The sequence below is a fragment of the Pituophis catenifer genome, unplaced genomic scaffold (assembly GCF_029215685.1).
Source record: "Pituophis catenifer annectens isolate HBS135680 unplaced genomic scaffold, rPitCat1.0.hap2 SCAF_2, whole genome shotgun sequence".
In the NCBI taxonomy this organism is placed as follows: Eukaryota; Metazoa; Chordata; class Lepidosauria; order Squamata; family Colubridae; genus Pituophis; species Pituophis catenifer.
The window spans coordinates 202,814,591-202,834,841 of record NW_027256882.1 but is presented as its reverse complement, the minus strand read 5'-3'; the positions used below and the strand labels follow the sequence as shown (position 1 = coordinate 202,834,841).

Genomic DNA, 20,251 nt, shown 5'->3' with positions numbered 1-20,251 from the left:
AATGAAATAGAGAGGGGGGAGAAGATCTTCTCCACTATGTTAAATGAGAAACAACAACTGGAACCTTTGAAGGACACACCATACTCCATATTCCAAAACTGGGATGTGACATGACTAAGAAGCAAAAGAGACTAGAGCAAAAATCAATGTTGATTTCATTCTATATCATTTAATTGTGCGAGATGGGAGAAAATTTATAAATCATAATTAATTATGGTAATTAATAATTTTAATTATTTTTAATTGATGTCTGTTTTTGTGCTTTTAATAGGCTGTACACCGCCCTGAGTCCTTCGGGAGAAGGGCGGTATAGAAATAAAATTATGTATTTATTTATTTATTTATTATTTATTTAATACAATTCATCAAAAAACACAAGCATTTTTCTCCTTCTGTTACAAATCAGCAACAATGTTTAGAGGAACTGCCCCTAAAACTTGCATGGACTGCAGATTGTGCGTCCATGCTAATTAAGTAAAGCTATCCCTTTAAAGAACAGAAATTGTTCCAAATAATACTATTTAATGAGCAGATGTGCATACAAAGCTCCTTGATAGAAGATACTCTATTTTTGCTTGTTAATATAACTCGCAGTTGCTTATTTTAAGCTCTTGAGAGCTTGGAAATAATAAATATTATACTATTTCTGTCCACATTGTGTCATTTTTCTAATCAAGTTCATCAAATTGGTGATAAATCAGATGATGTTAAATCTTACATATACTCTGTATATAAAACCATTTATACAAACAACCCAGAAATTTGCCTTTACTGGGAAAAATACGCTAATACAACGTCATCCACTATTACAAGTAGTAGTGCTGCCAAATCACTTGTTTAAATATTCGATCTCTCATGACCCTCATGTTCCCTCCACCACTGTTTGGGTACTTTATGTCATTAGATTCTGGAAGTTTATAAATTCAGTAGAATAAAAGCTATGGTTAATCTGATTCAGCTGAGGAGGTAGAAAAGAAGTTTTTATTAAGTTTGCAAATATATAACTGCTGATCAAATGCTATGTTTAAATGCAGAAATATCTTCTTTAAGGGATATATCCATCTATATCTATAAACGTATCTAGGCTTAGGTGTGAATGAACTCTTAATGGGATATTCCCAGTTGTGAAAGTTTTTCCCCTTCCAGTCCTCTTTGAAAAGTTGGGAAATCCTCTAGAATTATGTGGAAAATAGCGTTGGATCTGGAAAATATACGAGGCAGCATAATTCATGAAAGTCACTTTCTTCTTAGTCAATGAAGCTTCCATTAAATCAAAGATCAATAGTTCCTCTAATTATGAAACAGGTCCCGTAGAGTTTGATTCTGATGTGACACCAAATAATGGTTAAGCCAAGTACAAGCTTAACAGTATTATTTCCTCTCCTGTTTTTGCTCTTTTGTTTTGAAGAGAAAATGGAAGCTATTGTTTTCCGATTCAAATGGTGAATTATAATTTACAGAAAAATTGTCAGGCACAAAGAACCAAGACTATTTGTGAAGGTTGCAGCATAAATGATTTACTGAAACCTATATCCAAGAATCTGGTCAACTAATGGTCAGCATTAAATTGGTGCTAGATAAGGGTCAGTGCAATTCAGTGGAATTCAAAATTGGACCTCTTGTGGCAATGCAAGGATTCTAAACTGATGGCCCCTTTTACTCCGCCCTCCAGTTCTTCTTGCTGTTTTACAAAAAATTGAAGCATATTATCAGTTGTGTATATGTATGTGGAGTATTACCTATAGTAACAATATCCATAATTACGTTGCAGACAAAGCCATATTTCCAGACTATACAGATATGAACAATTCAGCTTTACAATTAACAGTAAAAACAGTCTGTACTGTATACAATATGAAAATAAAAAGAAAAGAAGCTAGTACATTTATGTCATAGACAAAACAAGTACAGAAAAGAGATCAGGCTATTTAAAAAACATCTTCTTTAGTCATCTGTTCATTAGAGTTACCCTTATATCAACTAAGATTAAAGTGTGCAATTGTAATACTTTTAATAACTAAATTTAAGAATATATCATTAATAAATGGAGTCTGATTGCAATTGTTGACTGTGCACAAAATTATTTCAAAACCTAAGGTGACTAGAGGGGAAACATCTTGCATATATGTACTATTCCTAAAATTAGATTTAATTCTTTCGAAGAGTTAATTTCTTTCTAGTCCAACAGTTATCACTTTTTATAAAACTAACTTTTATTAAAGGTCAGTGATAAAATGTTGGCTTAAAGCTGCAAAAATTAGTGTTCACAATATATATGAAAATTACCATAGTTAGAATATACAGGTCAAATCATTTGAAAACAAAAAAGTGTATTTTGCCAAACTGAATCCTGGCAAAAGATTTTCCTCCCAAATGCAGGCTTTAAAGGAGATATAATAATTGTTTTTGAAAATTAAGCAGCTAAAGGAAAAGTAATCACTGAGATGTTCTATTCATTTAGATTATTACAAATTATAGAATAAATACAAATGTTCTAAAAAAATCTTTAAAATGTGAATTGCAATCAACCTACTTAAGCATTTCTACTTGCTGTTAGTTAAAAACTTTGTGCAGTGTTATTCTAACCAAACCATCTAGTTCCTTTCAATGACCCATCAGTGGTTTTTTTTTTTTTTTTGTCCCTTGCTTACTAACACAACCCATGAGATTATATAATTATATGGTAAAAAAATAATAATCAAGATTTATCATCATCAAGTTGTAGTAGAGTATAAATGAAAAAAATGCAAATCTCTATCATTGTTTTCCATTGCAGAGGTGGCTGCAATAATGAAATGTATAACAAAAACGCCAAGGAGATTTGCATATGAACTATCTGTATAGTAGTAGAAATATTTACTGTACTTACTATCTCAGGAAGTCCTCTGTCAAAGTATCAGACACGCACAGACCTGCTTAGCTGGGCTGTGCAACGCTAAATATGTTTAATTGGAACTAAGTCCTATTTAATTCAGTGGGGTTTTATTGCCTTAAGAGATTCCAACAGACCAAATGGGTTGCATGCAGAATGGCTACAGTAAAAATAAGCTATTAAAGTGCATTGAATAAACACAGCCTATTTCATAAGATCTATCTATCTTCAAGTAGGCCTACCTTTTATCTGAATTAATTAGTGATGAAGAGGTATTATCTGCATACCTGTTACAAAAGTAATTTCATATCATTGACTCATTATAAAGAATCAAGACACCGGGTGAGTCTGAATAGGTTGCCTTCCGATTACCAACAGATAGCAGAGTCAGGGAACAGGTTTAATTATATTCACTCCAGGGACATGTAGAAAGAAAAGACCTGACCAAAGTCGCAGACCTACTGCAAACCCACCTAAGGATGGACAATCTGAGGGTCATGAACAGGGAACCTTGGGAAAGAGGCAGAGTCTAAATATTCTTCTCCATGTGGACATGTGGCGAATGTCCTCATAATGACCATTTTGCTCCTTTTAATAATAGCAACACCCTAGTATTTCTCATTATTTTTAAAACAAATATTTATCTTTAACATTTGTACATACAATATACTGAGCTTGTGGCAGATTTTAACTATGAAAAACCCTCACATCAGATCTACTTTAAAATTAGCTTTATGCAGTATAAAGAAAGGCAGGGGGGTGAAAACAATATCTGCTGCTTGCTGAGCACTGACCTCTTAAGGCAATTGAGAGACACTGCATCTCATATCACCAAGAAAGCTTTGACGTTTCCCTGGCAAATCTTAGATTTCAGTTTCCTTTTCTTTGAGCCATGCTTCAAGAATCTTTCTTGACAGTTTAAGTCAAGAGTATGTCACACTATTTCAATACCACATATTCAAGAATATCATGTCAAAGCTGTGACAATTGTTTAGCAAAATCATTTGAACCTGGCTTTAAAGAGAATTTTTTTTGTCATCTTTGTTGCAAGCAATATTGTAACATGCTGAATTCTGATCAATTCATTCATTGCTCATTCGGAGTATACTGCAAACAGCTGCTGTTATACCATCGTTGCTTATAGGGTTCACAATGAGATGCAATGGATCCTGGTTAACAGAGATTTGGGGAATCTTATTATTATTCAAATGTCAGAGGAACAAATTCTGAGCTTCCTACCAAGTCACACTTTGAAGAGGGATTTCATTGTAATTTGGAGTTCTAAAGCATAATTAAGCAATCTTGGAATACAGTATGAATAATTTAAGAGACCTCTAAGAATTAGTCCTTGTCCACTTACCAAACAGCAGGAAATTGCCATATTTCCTGGTAACACACATCTTTTTTTTCCCCCCTAACTGCAGCTTTGTCTGAAATCTAAAAATGTTTCTTTGGTGTTTCTTACGCAAGGATTGCTGAGTACATAAAAACCAATGTTGCTTGGATGGGAAGTCTGCACATGTCCATAAATCACCTTGATTATTTAAAATACATATGTGATTTTTGGTCTTTAAGCAACTTTTTAAAAGTATTTTTGTATGTCAGCCATGAATTAATGCACATATTTGAAACTGAGTATTTCCTATTTTGTGACATTCTATCATCCTATACCTCTGCTAGCTCTTTTTTTTTTTTCTTTAGCTGCAGTTACTTTATTTGTGCCTTCTGTCCTGTCGTGCAGCACTACAGATCTTCAAAGCGTTGTGAAAGTTGGCCCTGGACTTTTCCTACATTGCCCCAAATTGGAACACTTTATTTCCATCACCATCTGCATTGGAAAACAGAGATTTTGGGATGGTTGGTTTCTACTTGAAGTGCCTTCCCATGATACACAGGTAGTCCTTGCAACCATTCATTTAGAAACTGTTCAAAATTACAATAGCACTGAAAAAAGTGACTTACAACTGGTCCTTGCACTTATGACCATGCAAGCATCTGCATGGCCACGTAATCAGAATTCAGGTACTTAACAACTAGAATATTTTTATCCTGTCATCACCATTTGTAACCTTCCCAGCTGGCTTCTGACACACAAAATCAGCTGGAGAAACTGGATTCGCTTAACAGCCACATGATTCACTTAAGAACTGTGGCCAAAAAAAAAAAAGGTGGTAAATTCGGGTGCGACTCACTTAACAATCATTCTGCTTAGCGATGGAAATTCTACTTTTATTCGTGGTCATAAATTGAGCACTCCCAGGTGAGCTTCTGTTCACAAACGTTCATTTTTTAAAAAAAAAAAAGTGGAACAGCCATTGAAAACAACATTGAAAATCTTCCTTCTTAAAATGATCCCCCGTGGGCTTTCTTGCTTAAGAACAGAAAAAGTACTTTGCTGGATCAAAACAAGATTCTCTTAGCCCATCTTTCTTAAAAAGACTCCTCCCACCAGAGACACTAAGTCTGCACTGCCTGTTGCCCCATTGGCAGAACTGTTTCTGGAGGCTGCTATGAAGAACATCTGTATTAATCCCCAGCTGACACTCAAAGTGACTGAAGGGCCCAACCCTTCTATCTCAGGTGGCTGAGAAAATAGTTGAACTACCCTCATTAAAAAGCAATCAATCAATCAAAGGAGAAACAGGATGCTCAGAAAGACAAATAGTATTTTAAGAAATCTGCTGAATTTTCAACTACCAACCTTTTATCAACAAGGCCACTGTTATACTGACTTCACTATAACAGCAGTCTCGTTGAAAAATGGGTGAAAAATCAAATGCAGTCATAATAATAATAATAATGTAGTTTTAACTCCATGTGTATGCATTTTGATACTGTGACTTTTACGTGTGCATTAACTTTGTGTTTGGGGGGGCGTCTGCACAAGTAGATAGACATATGTACACAGGTAGTCCTCGACTTACAACAGTTCTTTTAGTGACAAAAGTTACAATGGCACTGAAAAAAGTGACTTTTGACCGTTTTTCACACTTACGACCATTGCAGCATCCCCATGGTCACTTGATCAAAATTCAGACACTTGGCAACTGATTTATATTTATAACAGTTGTATCCTGAAGTCTTTTTATCACCTTTTGCAGTCTTCTGACAAGCAAAATCAATACGGAAGCCAGATTCACTGAACAACCATGTTACTAACTTAAGAACTTGCAGTGATTGGCAAGAAAGGTTGTAAAATGGAACAACACTCACTTAACAACCGTCTCGCTTAGCAACAAAAATTTGGGGCTCAACTGTGGTTGTAAGTTGAGGACTACCTTTATATGATTAGGAAAACCCACCCAGAGGAAATTTGCCATTGCTTTTCTAGGATAGAAAGATGGGAGAAGGGGAATTGTCCAGTGGGCATAGTAACCTCTGTCCAGATTGCCAAAATATCTCAGACCAGATAGGCATTTTCTAAGCTGGCTCAGAATCAAGCCAGCAGGAGCAGAAGGCAGGAGCAGCTTAAATGACAAGTATGGATGTGCCTTTTGCAATATAGTAGTAATTAATATCACGTGATAATTTTTTTCTAGATGGCAGCATACACCAAAGATTCAGTGTACCTGGCACTTTCCAATTCCCCATAATGAGTAAGGAAGTTTCATCACATCAATTAATTTCTAATTATACTTTCCCTTTATTCTGTTTTATCAACACATTAAATACATCTTGGGATAATTTTAGTCACAACAATCTTGGAGACCACAGACAAACACAGACTTGTTCCTATCTACCTGCCTGTAACTCTCTTCTCTACTTCTTATTGTGTTGGAAACTTTGCTAAACCATAGTTTTCAGCTAGAAAATAGGATTGTAAAAGTATATGTGCCTGAAGATAGATTCAAAATGCCTCAAGTAGATGACTTAATCTTTCCATCACAACTTTTTTACAGAGTAATCTGTAAAGCATTTCGTCTTTCTACTAAGCCCCAGTATTTGCAACTACCATATCTTGGCAGCAAAGGTGGGTTTCAGCAGGTTCTGACCAGTTCTGGAGAACCAGTAGCAGAAAGTTTGAGTTGTTCGGAGAAACGGTAATAAAAATTCTGACTGGCCCCGCCCCCATCTATTCTCTGCCTCCCAAGTCCCAACTGATTGGGAGGAAATGGGGATTTTGCAGTATCCTTCCCCTGGATTGGGGACAGAATGGAGATTTTACAGTATCCTTCCCCTGGATTGGGGAGGGAATGGAGATTTTACAGTATCCTTCCCCTGGATTGGGGAGGGAATGGAGATTTTACAGTATCCTTCGCCTGGAATGGGGTGGGAATGGAGATTTTACAGTATCCTTCCCCTGCCATGCCCACCAAGCCATGCCACTCCCACATAACTGATAGTAAAAAAATTTGAAACCCACCACTGCTTGGCAGCAAAAATCTGGTTGAACACTAGATGGCAGTAAATATTTCTTTGCCCTCTCATTATCATCTGACTTTTGCAGCCCAGATATGATAACCATACAATATGAGTTGGGTTAATTTATTGGTTCTGGACATTATAGTTTATAAACCATAGTTATGGCTTAGCCTACTATATGATCCAGACAATTGTGATTTATTTTATACAACTCAGAATGTATAGATGTACTTATTTGACTCTTTACAAGTACATTCAGATTAAGGCTTTGTTTTGAAATCCACTTTTTAAAAATGAGCTATGGAATTCTTTCACTTTTAATTATTCAGGTGAAGTAGCATTATGATCACAAAACATACAAAACCAAGGTTAACTGAATCATGGTTTATTACATTAACCCAATTGCCCAATTTGAAGAACACACCAAAATGTACATGGGTTTGTTTCTTGCAATTAACCTTCTTGTCTTTTATTGGCAGAAAAAAAATATTTTAAATATTTTTATTTCTACAATATACAAATTACTAGAAAAAAAAGGAGAAAGCAATACATACAATACACGTTCTGTGTATGTATGCATGCTTTTCTATATGTGTATGTATGTGCATACATTTATGTGAGTAAACAGGCTGAATACTATATGTGAGTAAACAGATAGGCATATCGCCCTTATTTCAAGCTCAGACATTTAATTTATTTTTAAATGTTCAAATGATAGCTCACTTTGGAGGAAGGGAGGTGTCCTTTGTCATGATTATATTTTTTTTATTACAGCTAGGGACTCTGAAACCCAGAGCAACCCAGTTCTCAGAATTCTAAAAGGTTAATGTACTTCATACCTGACATGTTAAAAAAAATATTTGGAAGTAAATTCCATGGATTCCATAGACTTTTCTTCTTATATGTATAATGTTGTATTGTAAATAAACATGAATAAATCTGGTTAAACGTGTTCAATAACGCTAAGCCATAGTTTATTAAGCAAAATACAAGCCACCCCTTCCCATAAATTACCAATAATGTCTTATTTATGTAGTAGCAGAAGGCAATAAGGTTAGCTGGTACTGTATGTTGCACACTAAAAAGTATAGGCCATTATTAATCCTAAAATGATTTATATTAATAAAGTATTAGCTGTTGGTACCAGACTTCTCCCAAATGTACATGCATACAGTACATATATTAGCTGAATGGCCATGGACCAAAGTATTCCAAATGAAAAGTGGGAACTCTTTCAAAGTAAGGATTATACATTTTTCAGGGTAACTGGGTAAATAATAACATTCTAAGCTACAAGTGTGGGAAAAGATTATCTCTGCAGAGTGTATGGAAATGTCCAAAACAGGTATGGAAGACATACTACTATGCACGCATTGGAACATTTAAGAAAATGGCTACATATTCTATTATGAAATAGTGGACATTTGTGCCTTCCTTTTGCCTCTATTCTGCTAGATGGCATTTTTTCCAGAAAGACAGAATTTAAGAGATAGTAAAATGCCAGATTACCAGTGCCCTTTGGGGAAGAATTTCAAAACAAAGGAAGTTTTTGATCCACCTTTCATATATTAAACCATTAGAATACCCATTAGGCTGCTCAGTGTAAACTGGAGAGTTAATCTTGTTACTCCAATTCTGTGTATTGATTGAGGATTGCCCTAAATTAAATCATCTGAACTGCTGACCTAACAGAAAAAAGGGATGCCAGGTGCAATACTTTGCCAAATCTCATTTTCTGGTCCCAATCAGAGAAGGCAGGATCTCCTGGATCATTAACGGTCAGCTATGGGGAATAGGCATCCTGATCGGGAGCTGTCATTGCTGGTTCCCAACGCTTAAAAGAAAAGATCCACTCCCTTGCTTCTCAGCCTAGTTACTTCTCATAGGTAATCTGTGCCACAGGACAAAAGGCTCTTAGTTTAAAAGAAACAGACAACTTCACCAGAACCTGAGAGGTCAGGATGGTCACCTAGGACTCTTCTCTCCAAAATCTCATTCTTGTACTTTAATTTTGTTTTAGCACTTGTGGGGCCCAGACTGGTTTTTAACCATTCAGGTCTATGAAGAAGGAACTGCAGCAGATGCATCAGCCAGGAGCCAACCTTGAGAGCTGAAAATCTCTCTCTCTTTTTTTTTTTTACTCTTTTAGGGGTGCAGGAATGCTCTCCTCTTTTCCAAGGATGCCTTTCAGGAGGATGGAAGCTCCGTGGCAGGGATCCCTCTCTGTTCTGTTCCCAGTCTGACAAAACTTGGACTAGATGACCTACAAGGTCCCTTCCAACTCTGTTAATCTAATGTAATGTAATCTAATCTAAAATATCGGCACTATTTTTTGGCTGAAATGAATGTAGGACCTGTGCAGAAAAAGCCCCTATGACGAATGAAGGCGAATTATATCCCAGGATAACGTTGTGGGATCCAATCTGGGCCGGTCCGTGGAACCCAGATGGGATCCTGCAACATTATCCTATTGGATGATGGATCTATTGGAATCTATGTAGCAGTAGTTCCCCTGAAGATGGGCTCCAGCACGAGTCCAAAAGCTCGGAAGACCAAACTTCTGGTCCCGGTGACCGACTCAGATTGGATCCTGCAAAAGCACCTCATTCTCAGGGGGAAGTTTAGAGGGAGGCCCCCTCGGAGGACCGGCGGGCGGACGGTCCTCTCTCTCTCTCTCTCTCTCTCTTTGCAGAAGCGGCCTCTGTTAGCCTCTCTCCGCCTCGACTAGCGATTCCCTCGCCGCTGCTCCGCCCCACCCGCCCACATTCCCACACCCTCGTGCCCCGGGGGGTTGCTTAGGCTCCTCCCGTCCCCCGGCAAGCGGTGTGCCTGAGTGTGTGAGGGTGCCGGGGGCGGACTTACACCTTTCCTGCGCGGAAGGGGGAGGGGGGAGAGGGGGGGAAAGAACCTGGCAGAAATTCCCTGCCCCGAGTTCTCGCTCACTCGCGCTCTCCGAGGCTGCAGCAGATGGAGCCAGGAGGACCGAGGGAGAGCAGTGGGCGCTGAAGGCAGCTGTGCAAAGAGCGGAGGGGGGTAAAACGGAACAGCGGAGACAGAGAGAGAGAGAGAGAGAGAGAAAGAGGAGACGAAACTTTTCGCTCAGCTCTGCTCCGGCCGTTGCCTAACACGCTCCCTCCCTCCCTCCTTCGTCGTTGCCCGTCCTGTGTGAGCGCGCGCGTGTGTGGACATTGGAGTTTGCGGGGCGCCACCAGCGCTGGACATGAACGAATCGCGGAGGGCAGCCACCCAGGAGCAGGGGGCAGCCGGCGTTGCCGCCTCCTCCTCTTCCTCGCCGTTGGAGGGTCCGGAGAAGAGGCGGAAAACGCGGAAAGGCAAAGGGGGCGCCGGCAAAAGAGGCGCTCCTCGGGAGGAGAGCGGGCCAGGTAAGTCCCGTCCTCGCCCCCCAGAACGACAGGGATGGAAGCGAGAGGGCGCGCGCCTCAGCCCGGCGGTGAAGTGCACAGGGTCTCTTTGGCGGGACACAGGTGGGAGGCTTGATTGGGAAGGACACCCCCCCTCCTCCCAAGTCCCTCGCTACCTTGGAGGCACGTGTGTGTGTGCGTGTGTGTTAAGCGCGAGAGAAGGGTGGCCGCGCGTTGATTCTCCCGCCTAGTCCCCAACTCCAGCCGAGCGGCAAGCGAGCTTCGCCTCAAGCCGGTTGGCCCCGGAGAAGGTCCCGCACGCGCTCTTCTTGTGTCTTTTCGCCCTAAGGCTTTGGAGCCTCCGGATAGCCGCTCCCCGCCTAACGGCTTACGACAGTTTGCGTGCATAGCCGCTAAGTCGAGCGCTCGCTTGTATTGTCTTGCGAAATGGGGAGAGGGGTGGAGGGGGGGTGGCTGTGAGAGGAGAACACGCACAGAAAGAGAAACACACACACCTGATCAACAATCCTGGGAAGGTAAAGGAGTGGCGCAATTCTCCTCACCGCTTGGCCGGACCGTACAGGCAGGGTGAGAGCAAGCCCTCGCGTGCCTGGTGCGATAAGCTGCTGCCTGGGAAGTGGTCTTGCGCGGGTTCTTGATTAGATGGGATCAGATCTCTCTCTCTCTCTCTCTCTCTCTCTCTCTCTCTCTCTCTCTCTCTCTCTCTCTCTCTCTCTCTCTCTCTTTCTTTCTTTCTTTCTTTCTTTCTTTCTTTCTTTCTTTCTTTCTTCCCGGCCATGCTCCCTAAAAGGACTTAGTCCTCTTTTGCCTACTTTGAACTACCTGAACTAGTTTCCTCCAGACTCGGTCCAGCTGCTCCCAGAATCACTTACCTGAGATGAAACATACCTAGAATTGCTCTGTAGAAAAGGTGCAAGGACTATTTATCCTTCAGCATTGCTTGAATTCCTGAGAGGCATAGTTGTCTTTACGGTTATACACATCCATAATACTGTATTCTTTTAGTCTTCCTACTGTATTCACGGTTAATAATGATGGGGTGGTTTTTATCCTGTTTGTAATTGTGTTTCTGTTTCGCCTGCATGACAACCCTGTGAGGAAGGTCTGCCCACAAGGACCCACAAAGTTTGGGATAAAGTGGGTTTTATAGCTTAAATCTTCAATGCTTGATAATGCTTGCTCCATGATGCTTTTCTCCAATTTGCGTAAATCCAATTTCGTGAAATATAGCAAATTTATACCAGTGAGTGTGAGTATGCAGACTTAGATAATCTTTGCACTCACAGACATGAATGGAAAGAATTGTGTTTCTGTGATCTGATAGTAGTGAGTGTCAATACATAAAGTGGAAAATGCCTTTTAATGCATGCTTTAGGTTCAAGATAACCACAGACAAGTGTGATCTTGAATTTGATAGAATAAAGGAAGACACTTTGCATGTAATACAGCAGGTAATTGCTTTGCCCTAGTTATTCTAGAAGTGATATCTTGTGTACTATATTCATATATAAAAATAATTGGTTATGTTTGGATTAAAATATTTCATTTTTTAAAAAAGCAATGCTCTTGTATGACTACTTAGAAAGGTATGTCATGCTATTCTAGACAGGAGAAGATAGAACAGTGTAAATCATGTCCAATTGTTTCTTTTTGGGGGATAATAAAAGTTTGTCTAAATTTACAAAGTTGTCTAAATTTACAGTCATCAACATCTCTTTCACATCCATTAGCCTTAAGAGTTTTGCCAGTGCATCTGGTAGTGGTCGTGTGTTTGGATGTTAAAAGCGGACTCTCACTAATAATGCTATATTGGTGGGATATTTCCAGCAGTAGTTCCAGCTGTTGAACATCTGTAGCATGCTACTGAAGCAGTGCTAGTTTCAGCAGCCTACTCCCAAAATCTCCAGAATCTGGAGAATAAGGACATGACATCTTCCAAGATGAATGGTATTGGAGAAGACAGAAGTCTGAAAATAAGCAGTCAAGTAGTTTCCTTGCCAGTCTCTCCTGTTAATTTTGGTGTGACTTACATCAAGCAGGTGTGTTTACCTATGAATCCATTTAATTTCATTACTTCCAATGAGTTACAAAATGGTATATTTTATTATATATCACACAATGCTCTGCATGTATATTCAGAAGTAAGCTTCATTTGCTTAAATGGGACTGACTTGGAAGCAACTGTAGCCTTGAACTGATAAACCTGATGTTGTTTAAAAGAATTTGAGCAAGGAAATCTCTAGTTAAGATCTTTCCTCAAATGTGGGCCTGTTAAGTGAACATTACTAAACTTTTTAAAGATCTTATGTTTTCATTTGCAACAATAGGAATGACAATACTCATGATCACAGAAGGCCATGTAAGAGTCAGTGAAATAGTGTAGAAAAATCACTTCGGGCATTTGAAATAGGTCATGTAAGTGTTAATTGTCCCGTTTTATATATTAATCCATGGTCAGTGAAGAAATTAACAATTTCCATGGACAAGCTCTTTAAATGATAGGTTCATAAGTTGTACCCCCAAAAAAGTTTAAGGAACATCAAAGAAGAATAGTAGTTGTCCTCCGCTTTTCTTGCAGCTGTTTGCATATCTTTGCAAAATTAGTGGGGTTAAAAGGATTCCTGAACAACTTAAATGGAACTCAAGTATTGCTTGGAAGTAGGTGAAATAGAAACTTTCCCTTTTTTAAATGTAGGATCCAATCCTGGTTGCCAGCAATCCTTTTTCACCATACAATAACCCACATTAAGTCTTCAAAATGGTTTAGGCTGGGGACTGACAAAAGGGAAATATCAGCTTTCCACCAAATACAGATATCTTTGTAAACTTTCAGATAACCCAGCTTTGATCCAAACCATCAATTAAACTTAAAACTTGTTCTTGCAAATGTGTGTAAAAGACTATAAGAGTAATGATAACAAGCAGTAAATACTAACACTGGGAATAGGTTTGCCATTTTAATAGGAAATAATAACATCTTTATGCATGCTATGCCTACAAATCTATTCTCTATTCTATATTAATGTATGCTGCTAACATTTAATGTTTGAACAGTGGACCCACTGGTACATTTGTGAAACATTATACAAATCTTTGTCTTTGCTTCTTATCTCAAAATAACATGTGAATCTTGAATTTAGGGCTTTTTTGAATGGTTTGGAAAAAACCATTCAAAGATGAGTCTCTCTACCGGTAATCAGAATATCTGTAAATAAGTATGCCTATTTGTATATATGAGGCCCTTGAAGAACTGTGTGGGGTAAACAATGCTTTTTTACTTTTTTTGTTTGTTTGTTCAGGAATAAGAACAGATAATGCTATAAAATAATCTTGTAAAATGCTGCCCTCCCCTGTTGTTTCCTCAAACTGTTGGTATTAATGGCTTAATTCTGCCATAATTAAAAACCCAATCAAAATGTCATTGTTCTAAGCACCAAGAAATTCCATGGGGAGCTTCATCTGATAGCAAGTTATACCTGTAATTTAATTTAATTTAATTTAATTTAATGGTATTTACTGATTTTTAGTATTAAATGGTGACAAGGGGGATCTGGCAGAATGTATTTATTGTTACTTTTATTGAGGCTGTGCTCCCAGTTTCTGCTGATAGTAAAAGATATCTTTGTAAGAACTGCTGTTATAATAAATATTTTTCCTACCGAAATAAACTTCTGAAACCGAGCAAGCTTGTCTAGACTGGAAGCCCTAACATCATGTTTTGTTTTGTTTTGTTTTGTTTTGTTTCCTAAAGTGCAAGAACATAATGAGGTATTATGTAAATGCTTTAGTGGAAGATGATATCAACTAGGATACTAGGAAGTAACTTTTTATTTTCAGAACTAAGACAGTTCCATTGACAAAAGTTTTTAAAACTACATAATGAAGTTAAGTCAGAAAACGAAAGATTTCTCTAATGTAATATTTTTCTTATCAAATTGTCAAACACAATAAACTTATAACCAAGCAGCAATTCTTGAAAATAAGTTCTAATATTAGTAGATAAATGTACAAATGAGACAGATCTAGACATTGCCTTTTTTCACAAATCTTAATTTTGAGTCATTGGTTTTGAATCTTTTATTAGCAAAGGTCACTGTTCATATTAACTATGTTTTGAATTGGAAGCAGTACAAATGCAATGCTTTCACCAGTGAAATTAGATGTAACTAAAATTCCCCAAATTTAGTCACATTCCACTTAAGAGCTTTGATGTAAAGATGAGTTTCAACCACCTTTGAAGATAATTCTTTGCAGTATGACTCTGCTGAGATGAATGTAGGCAAGCGTAATAGAAAAGTTTCTAGTCAAACGTGCTGCCAGATAACCTTTTGGGGAAAAAAGGTTGAGTGTTCAAATGAAAAGCCACCAGGCAGCTTCCTTACCTATAATTGGGTCTCTTACAGTTACAGTAACTACACATAATAGTTGTAGCTTGGAAAACTGAAGTGTATTAATGCAGCTGCCCCCAACCTTTTGGGCACCAGGAACCGGTTCCACGCAGAGAAGTTTTTCCACGGACCAGAGGGAGTGTGGTTTCGCATGTCTGCATCCCACAGATGGGGCTTTGCTTGTTTGGGCGCCTCACTTTCTGGCATACCGTAGCCCAGCGCTGGTCCTCAGACCAGAGGTTGGGGACCCCTGTATTATTGTACATATTTCCCCTATTGAAGTTAATAGGAAGTTTACAAAGATACCAACATGCTGAATTGATACAATAGTTATGATAACAATCCTTGACTGTAATTGTACATTTGCATAATGTCAGAATTCACTAGGATAAGTTGCACATATATATAGTGAGTAGAATTACCCCAATTTAAAGAAAATCAAAATAAAAAAGTTAATGATTTTCTAGGCAGTTTAAACCTATTGACACGGGCTATGTTCCATCAACTCCTTAGAAATGCTCGTTTTTATTCTGCGCTTACATGGCCAAGTGCATTCAGCTGCTTAACTTGATTTTTGTCCTCTTGTCTGTTTTAACTATAAAAATATTTCCCTTTTGAGAAAGAGGGAAAGATTATGTACCATTAAATGCAACCCTCCACTTGCAGTGCCTGATAGTGTAATAAACCTGACAAGAAAAATCAAACGTAAGAGGGTCCAGATTGTAGAATATAAGTTACTCAGTACAAGACAGTTCCCTCAAACAAGTGTTTGAAACTTTATGGTATAATCTGTTGTATTTATCTGGGTACATAATGTTTTCTTAGATGGACTTCACACAAGATAATGTATGTTCTTTTTTAATCCAGAGTTCTCCATGCAGCAAATACACACATTATTTGTACATAATTCAGCAAGGATGTGGACATTTTTCATTATCAAACTCTTTCCCAAAACTTGTTATAGGTATGGTCTTTCCTTGATCACAAATAAGAAATACCTGTGGTCACAGCCATATCTAATTATGGTAGATTATACTAATTATAACCAAAATAGAATTTTGATTTGGTAGTATTTAGTTATGGTAGAGTTTGTTGATTGTTTCTGTTTTATTTATCTGTGCATAGAAGAATTCCTTAGTTTCTATATTCCTCTTGCCACTTTTTCCATAAGATAAAACTTGAAAAGAGTTTGAAGATAACATAGTCTTCCATCTTTCACAGAAGAGGGATAGTGCTGAAATCTTATTTTTGTATAGTATTGCAAAAAAAGATATTCAATGTGATCCTGTTTACTTTCTTCCTTTAATATTCTGCTTTGTTCAATTTGCGCTTAGTTTCTTAAAAGCAGGTTTCCTTAGTAAGCAGAAATGAATATTTCTTGGAATTTGTCATGAAGTTTTTCTCGCTTATGGTAAACCCATTGCAGACAGTATTAGTACAGTATATGAAAATGGTGTCACCTGAACTATCATGTAGACTCTCTGAATAAACTGTGCATTAGAGCCTTCAAGAAGACTGAATTTTACACGCTTCTCTTCACAGCTGACTAAGCAATCGGAGAAACTAGTCATGTGAATCCACCCTTACAACTTCTATAAAAAATTAACTTATGAATCAAAGTTGATGGTTAATAAAAACAATTTTTGTAGTCCTTGGAATTGTTTGGTCATGATAGGTAAGGGGCACAATCTTAAGCTTAATGGAGCTTGAGTTCCACTGACATGACTTGTACTGATGTCACTGTGAGGACCTGCACTTTTTTTCATACATTAGATAAGAGTGCACGCAGTAGGGAAGGAGGATTTTATGTAATAGGTGTAGGACCATTTGGAACACTGGAGATGTGTGGATTGCAGTGACTACTAGTTCTAGGAATTCTGCTGTGCAAATGAAGTTTTCTCTTTTGCTCCATTGTTAAATAACTCAGAGGTGAAACAGAGTGCTCTGAGAAGTCATTCTGTTGAATAACATTTTGGATGCATTGGCATATTATGAAAGAGAGACCTGAAATGCACTTTTAAAGACAATGTAGTGGGTAAGCACACTGTCTTAATTTCGTTTCCTCACTCCAAATCTCAACTGGTCCTTAAAGTACAGGTAGTCCTTGAATTACAACCATTCCTTTAGTAACCATTACAACAGCATTGGCTTACAAGAGGTTGTGGAACAGTATATGTTATGTAATGGTTAACTAGATGAGAAGGAATATGCTGAGGCTGAGGCATGACAAGATTGCCATATATTGTCCTTTTTTTGATGGAGTAGGTGCATACTTGAAGGATATTTCTGGTTTTACATTTTTCAATGGACCATTGCAGTACCCCCACAATGATGTGATCAAAATTCAGACGTTTAGCAACTGGCATGTATTTATGAAGAATGCAGAGTCCTGGGTTCACCTGGTCACCATTTGTGGCCTTCTCAACAGCTTCAAAATCCATGTGGGAAGCTAGATTTGCATAACAGCCTGTGGTGGGTTTCTACCGGTTCACCCTGGTTCGGGAGAACCGCTAGTGGTGGCGGTGGGAGGCTCCGCCCACCTGCCCGGATGTCATTACAGACGCTCTGCGCATACGCAGAAGGACTGCATGTGCGCACGCTCACAGTTCCGAACCAGTAGCGAAGGTAAGTGGAACCCACTACTGATAACGGCCACATGATTTGTTTAACTGTCACACACACAAAAAAAAAAAAGATTGTGAAATCAGGTATAGCTCACTGAAAAAACGCCATGCTTAGCAACAAAAATTCTGATCCCACTTGTGGTCATAAGGCAAGGACTACCTGTACATAAGCTGTAACAAATCAAAAATCTGACCGTTCCATACACATTCTAATCTCTGTCTCGGCATATATGTCTGCTGTTGTACTGATAAAAAGTGTTCACTCTCTTTTTTTAGATAAGTTTGTATATCGAAGATAGAAAAAAAGCCCTTTTGTAATTGAGTATCAATTACTAAAAAAAATGGCTTCTTCTCTTTAGCTTTCCATTTTTACAGGAGAATCTAAGATGTGACTGGAGGGATCTTTTACTCCAATTAGTTTTGCATCTTCCGACTGAAGCTTTCATTGAAATGGCAGTGCTAAAATTTGTATAGTGGCTGATATAAAAAGTAACTTTGAAATAAGAGTCTTACATACTTATGAGCCATGGTGGCACAGTGGTTAGAATGCAATACTGCAGGCTACTTCTGCTGACTGCCAGCAATTCGGCAGTTTGATTCTCACCGGCTCAGGGTTGACTCAGCCTTCCATCCTTCCGAGGTCAGTAAAATAAGGGCCCATATTGTTTGGGGCAATATGCTGACTCTTGTGAACCGCTTAGAGAGGGCTGTAAAGCACTGTGTAAGTCTAAGTGCTGTGGCTATACGGTAGACTATTTGTGAAATAATAGTCTTACATAGAACTCTCAAAGCCAAACTTGGAATAATCCAGAGACAAAAAGATAAAATTAAAAATGTTTTCAGTATTGTAAATAGTTAAAATATATACCAGTCTTCATTTATGAAGAAATTTGAAAATGGACATTGATGTAATTTTTTTTCTCTCTAAATACTTTAGTTACTTTTCAAATAATCCTGAACAAATGGATTTTGTTTGGCTTGTTTTTTAAATGTAAAATAATTGTGTCTTCAGCAGTGGGAGGCATTAATGCTTATAAATACAGGTGGTGTGGAAACTGTGAAACTTGGGAGAAAACAGTAATAGAAGTTGATTTTATGCCAAATGAGATCATCAAATGGCTACACAAATTTGTAAATAGGCTGCACAATTTGTGAAGCAGTTTAGAACACATAAGATTCACTATTGCCATAATTCTAGGAAATATTGTGTTTAGAATAATATTAAAAGTTCCAAAGTAAATTATTTTGTAACTTGATCTCAATTTTGTTTTTGAGCACATAAATATTTTGGAGGTAATTATTCTAAATATTTAGTTCTGTAGCTGAAATTCTGAATCCTTTACCAGACCTATTGAACTGATAAGCATATATAAAAATGTCGTACAAATTTAAGCCAAAATATTTTGGACAAATGTATCTCCTTAAACTAATAGACAAGCCATTCTTATTTAAAGTGATTGGTAGCAATTCAGTTTTTAAGTTATCAGCGCATAAATCGCTGTGACCAGGTTATCCAGGAACAGTTGTCTTTTGAAAGCACTTCTTATTTCAGAAGCTACTTGGGCCTCCATTGAAAAATGTGAAACTGGGAATACCCTTCAGGTATGTACTTACTCCATCGAGAAAAGGACAGATATAACAATCTTGTCAAGCCTCAATGTGAGCTTATTCCTTCTCATCTAATTAACCATTACACACATATACTGCTTCAAGTCTGCACAACCTCTCTAGATTCAGATGTAGAAGTAAACTGTATCTATACCAAACCCTTTTCTTTCTGTCCATGATATATCTGTATTGGGTAGACATCTAAACTAAGTTCTCCCTATCATCTATATCATGCACTAGTGACAGTGAGGCCATCATAGATTACTGCTTTCTATTTGGCTAGGATATCCATGATTGTTACTTCACGAGCATACAGAGCTGTGATTTCCCTGGACTAACAAACCACAGGATCAGAAAGCTATCAAAATACAACCATATTGAGTGATGGAATTTCACTCAAAATCTCCTGAAGGTGGCTTCTGTGGATATTCATATGGATGTTGAAAAGCTGATAATGGTACACCATAGTTCAGTAGCTAAGGTGTGGTCACCTAATAATATTAATTTCACATGGGCACGCAGGTATGATTGGAAGTACTCCAGTCCTATAATTGATCTACAAAGGCACAATGAGTACCCGGGCCAGAAGGCATACAAAGCCGCTGTATGATCAAGGAGGATTTATACTGCTCTTTCCAGATGCTGCTACATACCCAGGCTTGAAATCCAGATTGCAATCAGTTTCTTTCAGGAGCATCTAAAGCTGTTCAGACACCACACAGTTAGGCTTCTTCTCTAGGAATGGGATATTAGCAATAGGCTGATAATTATTAAGAACCCATTGAAAAGTTCTTAAGAGATTTTTTAATTGGTTTTTGGGCCCAACCAAAATGTATTTGGGCAGATTGAATTAATGATAAATGCCAAATATCAGAGAACTTGTACTTGGATATTCTATTTCAATGATTTTATGATTCTTGACAAATGTATCTTTTCTTTTATGTATGCCAAGTATGCACCAAGACAAATTCCTTGTGTGTCCAATCACACGTGGCCAATAAAGAATTCTATTCT

The 20,251-nt window shown here is 38.0% G+C and overlaps 1 protein-coding gene across 2 annotated transcripts in view; it reads left to right on the top strand.

Moving 5' to 3' along the window:
* Positions 1–20,251, top strand: part of NRG1 (neuregulin 1) — a 647,655-nt gene that overhangs the window by 469,779 nt on the left and 157,625 nt on the right. Inside the window, exon 1 of one of the 2 annotated variants that reach the window (XM_070935472.1) lies at positions 10,455–10,617. The exons of the other annotated variant lie outside the window; for it this stretch is intronic. Coding sequence (XP_070791573.1) covers positions 10,455–10,617 — 163 coding nt within the window. Of the gene's footprint in view, positions 1–10,454; positions 10,618–20,251 lie in introns of those variants that run through there. 2 annotated transcript variants of the gene reach the window in all.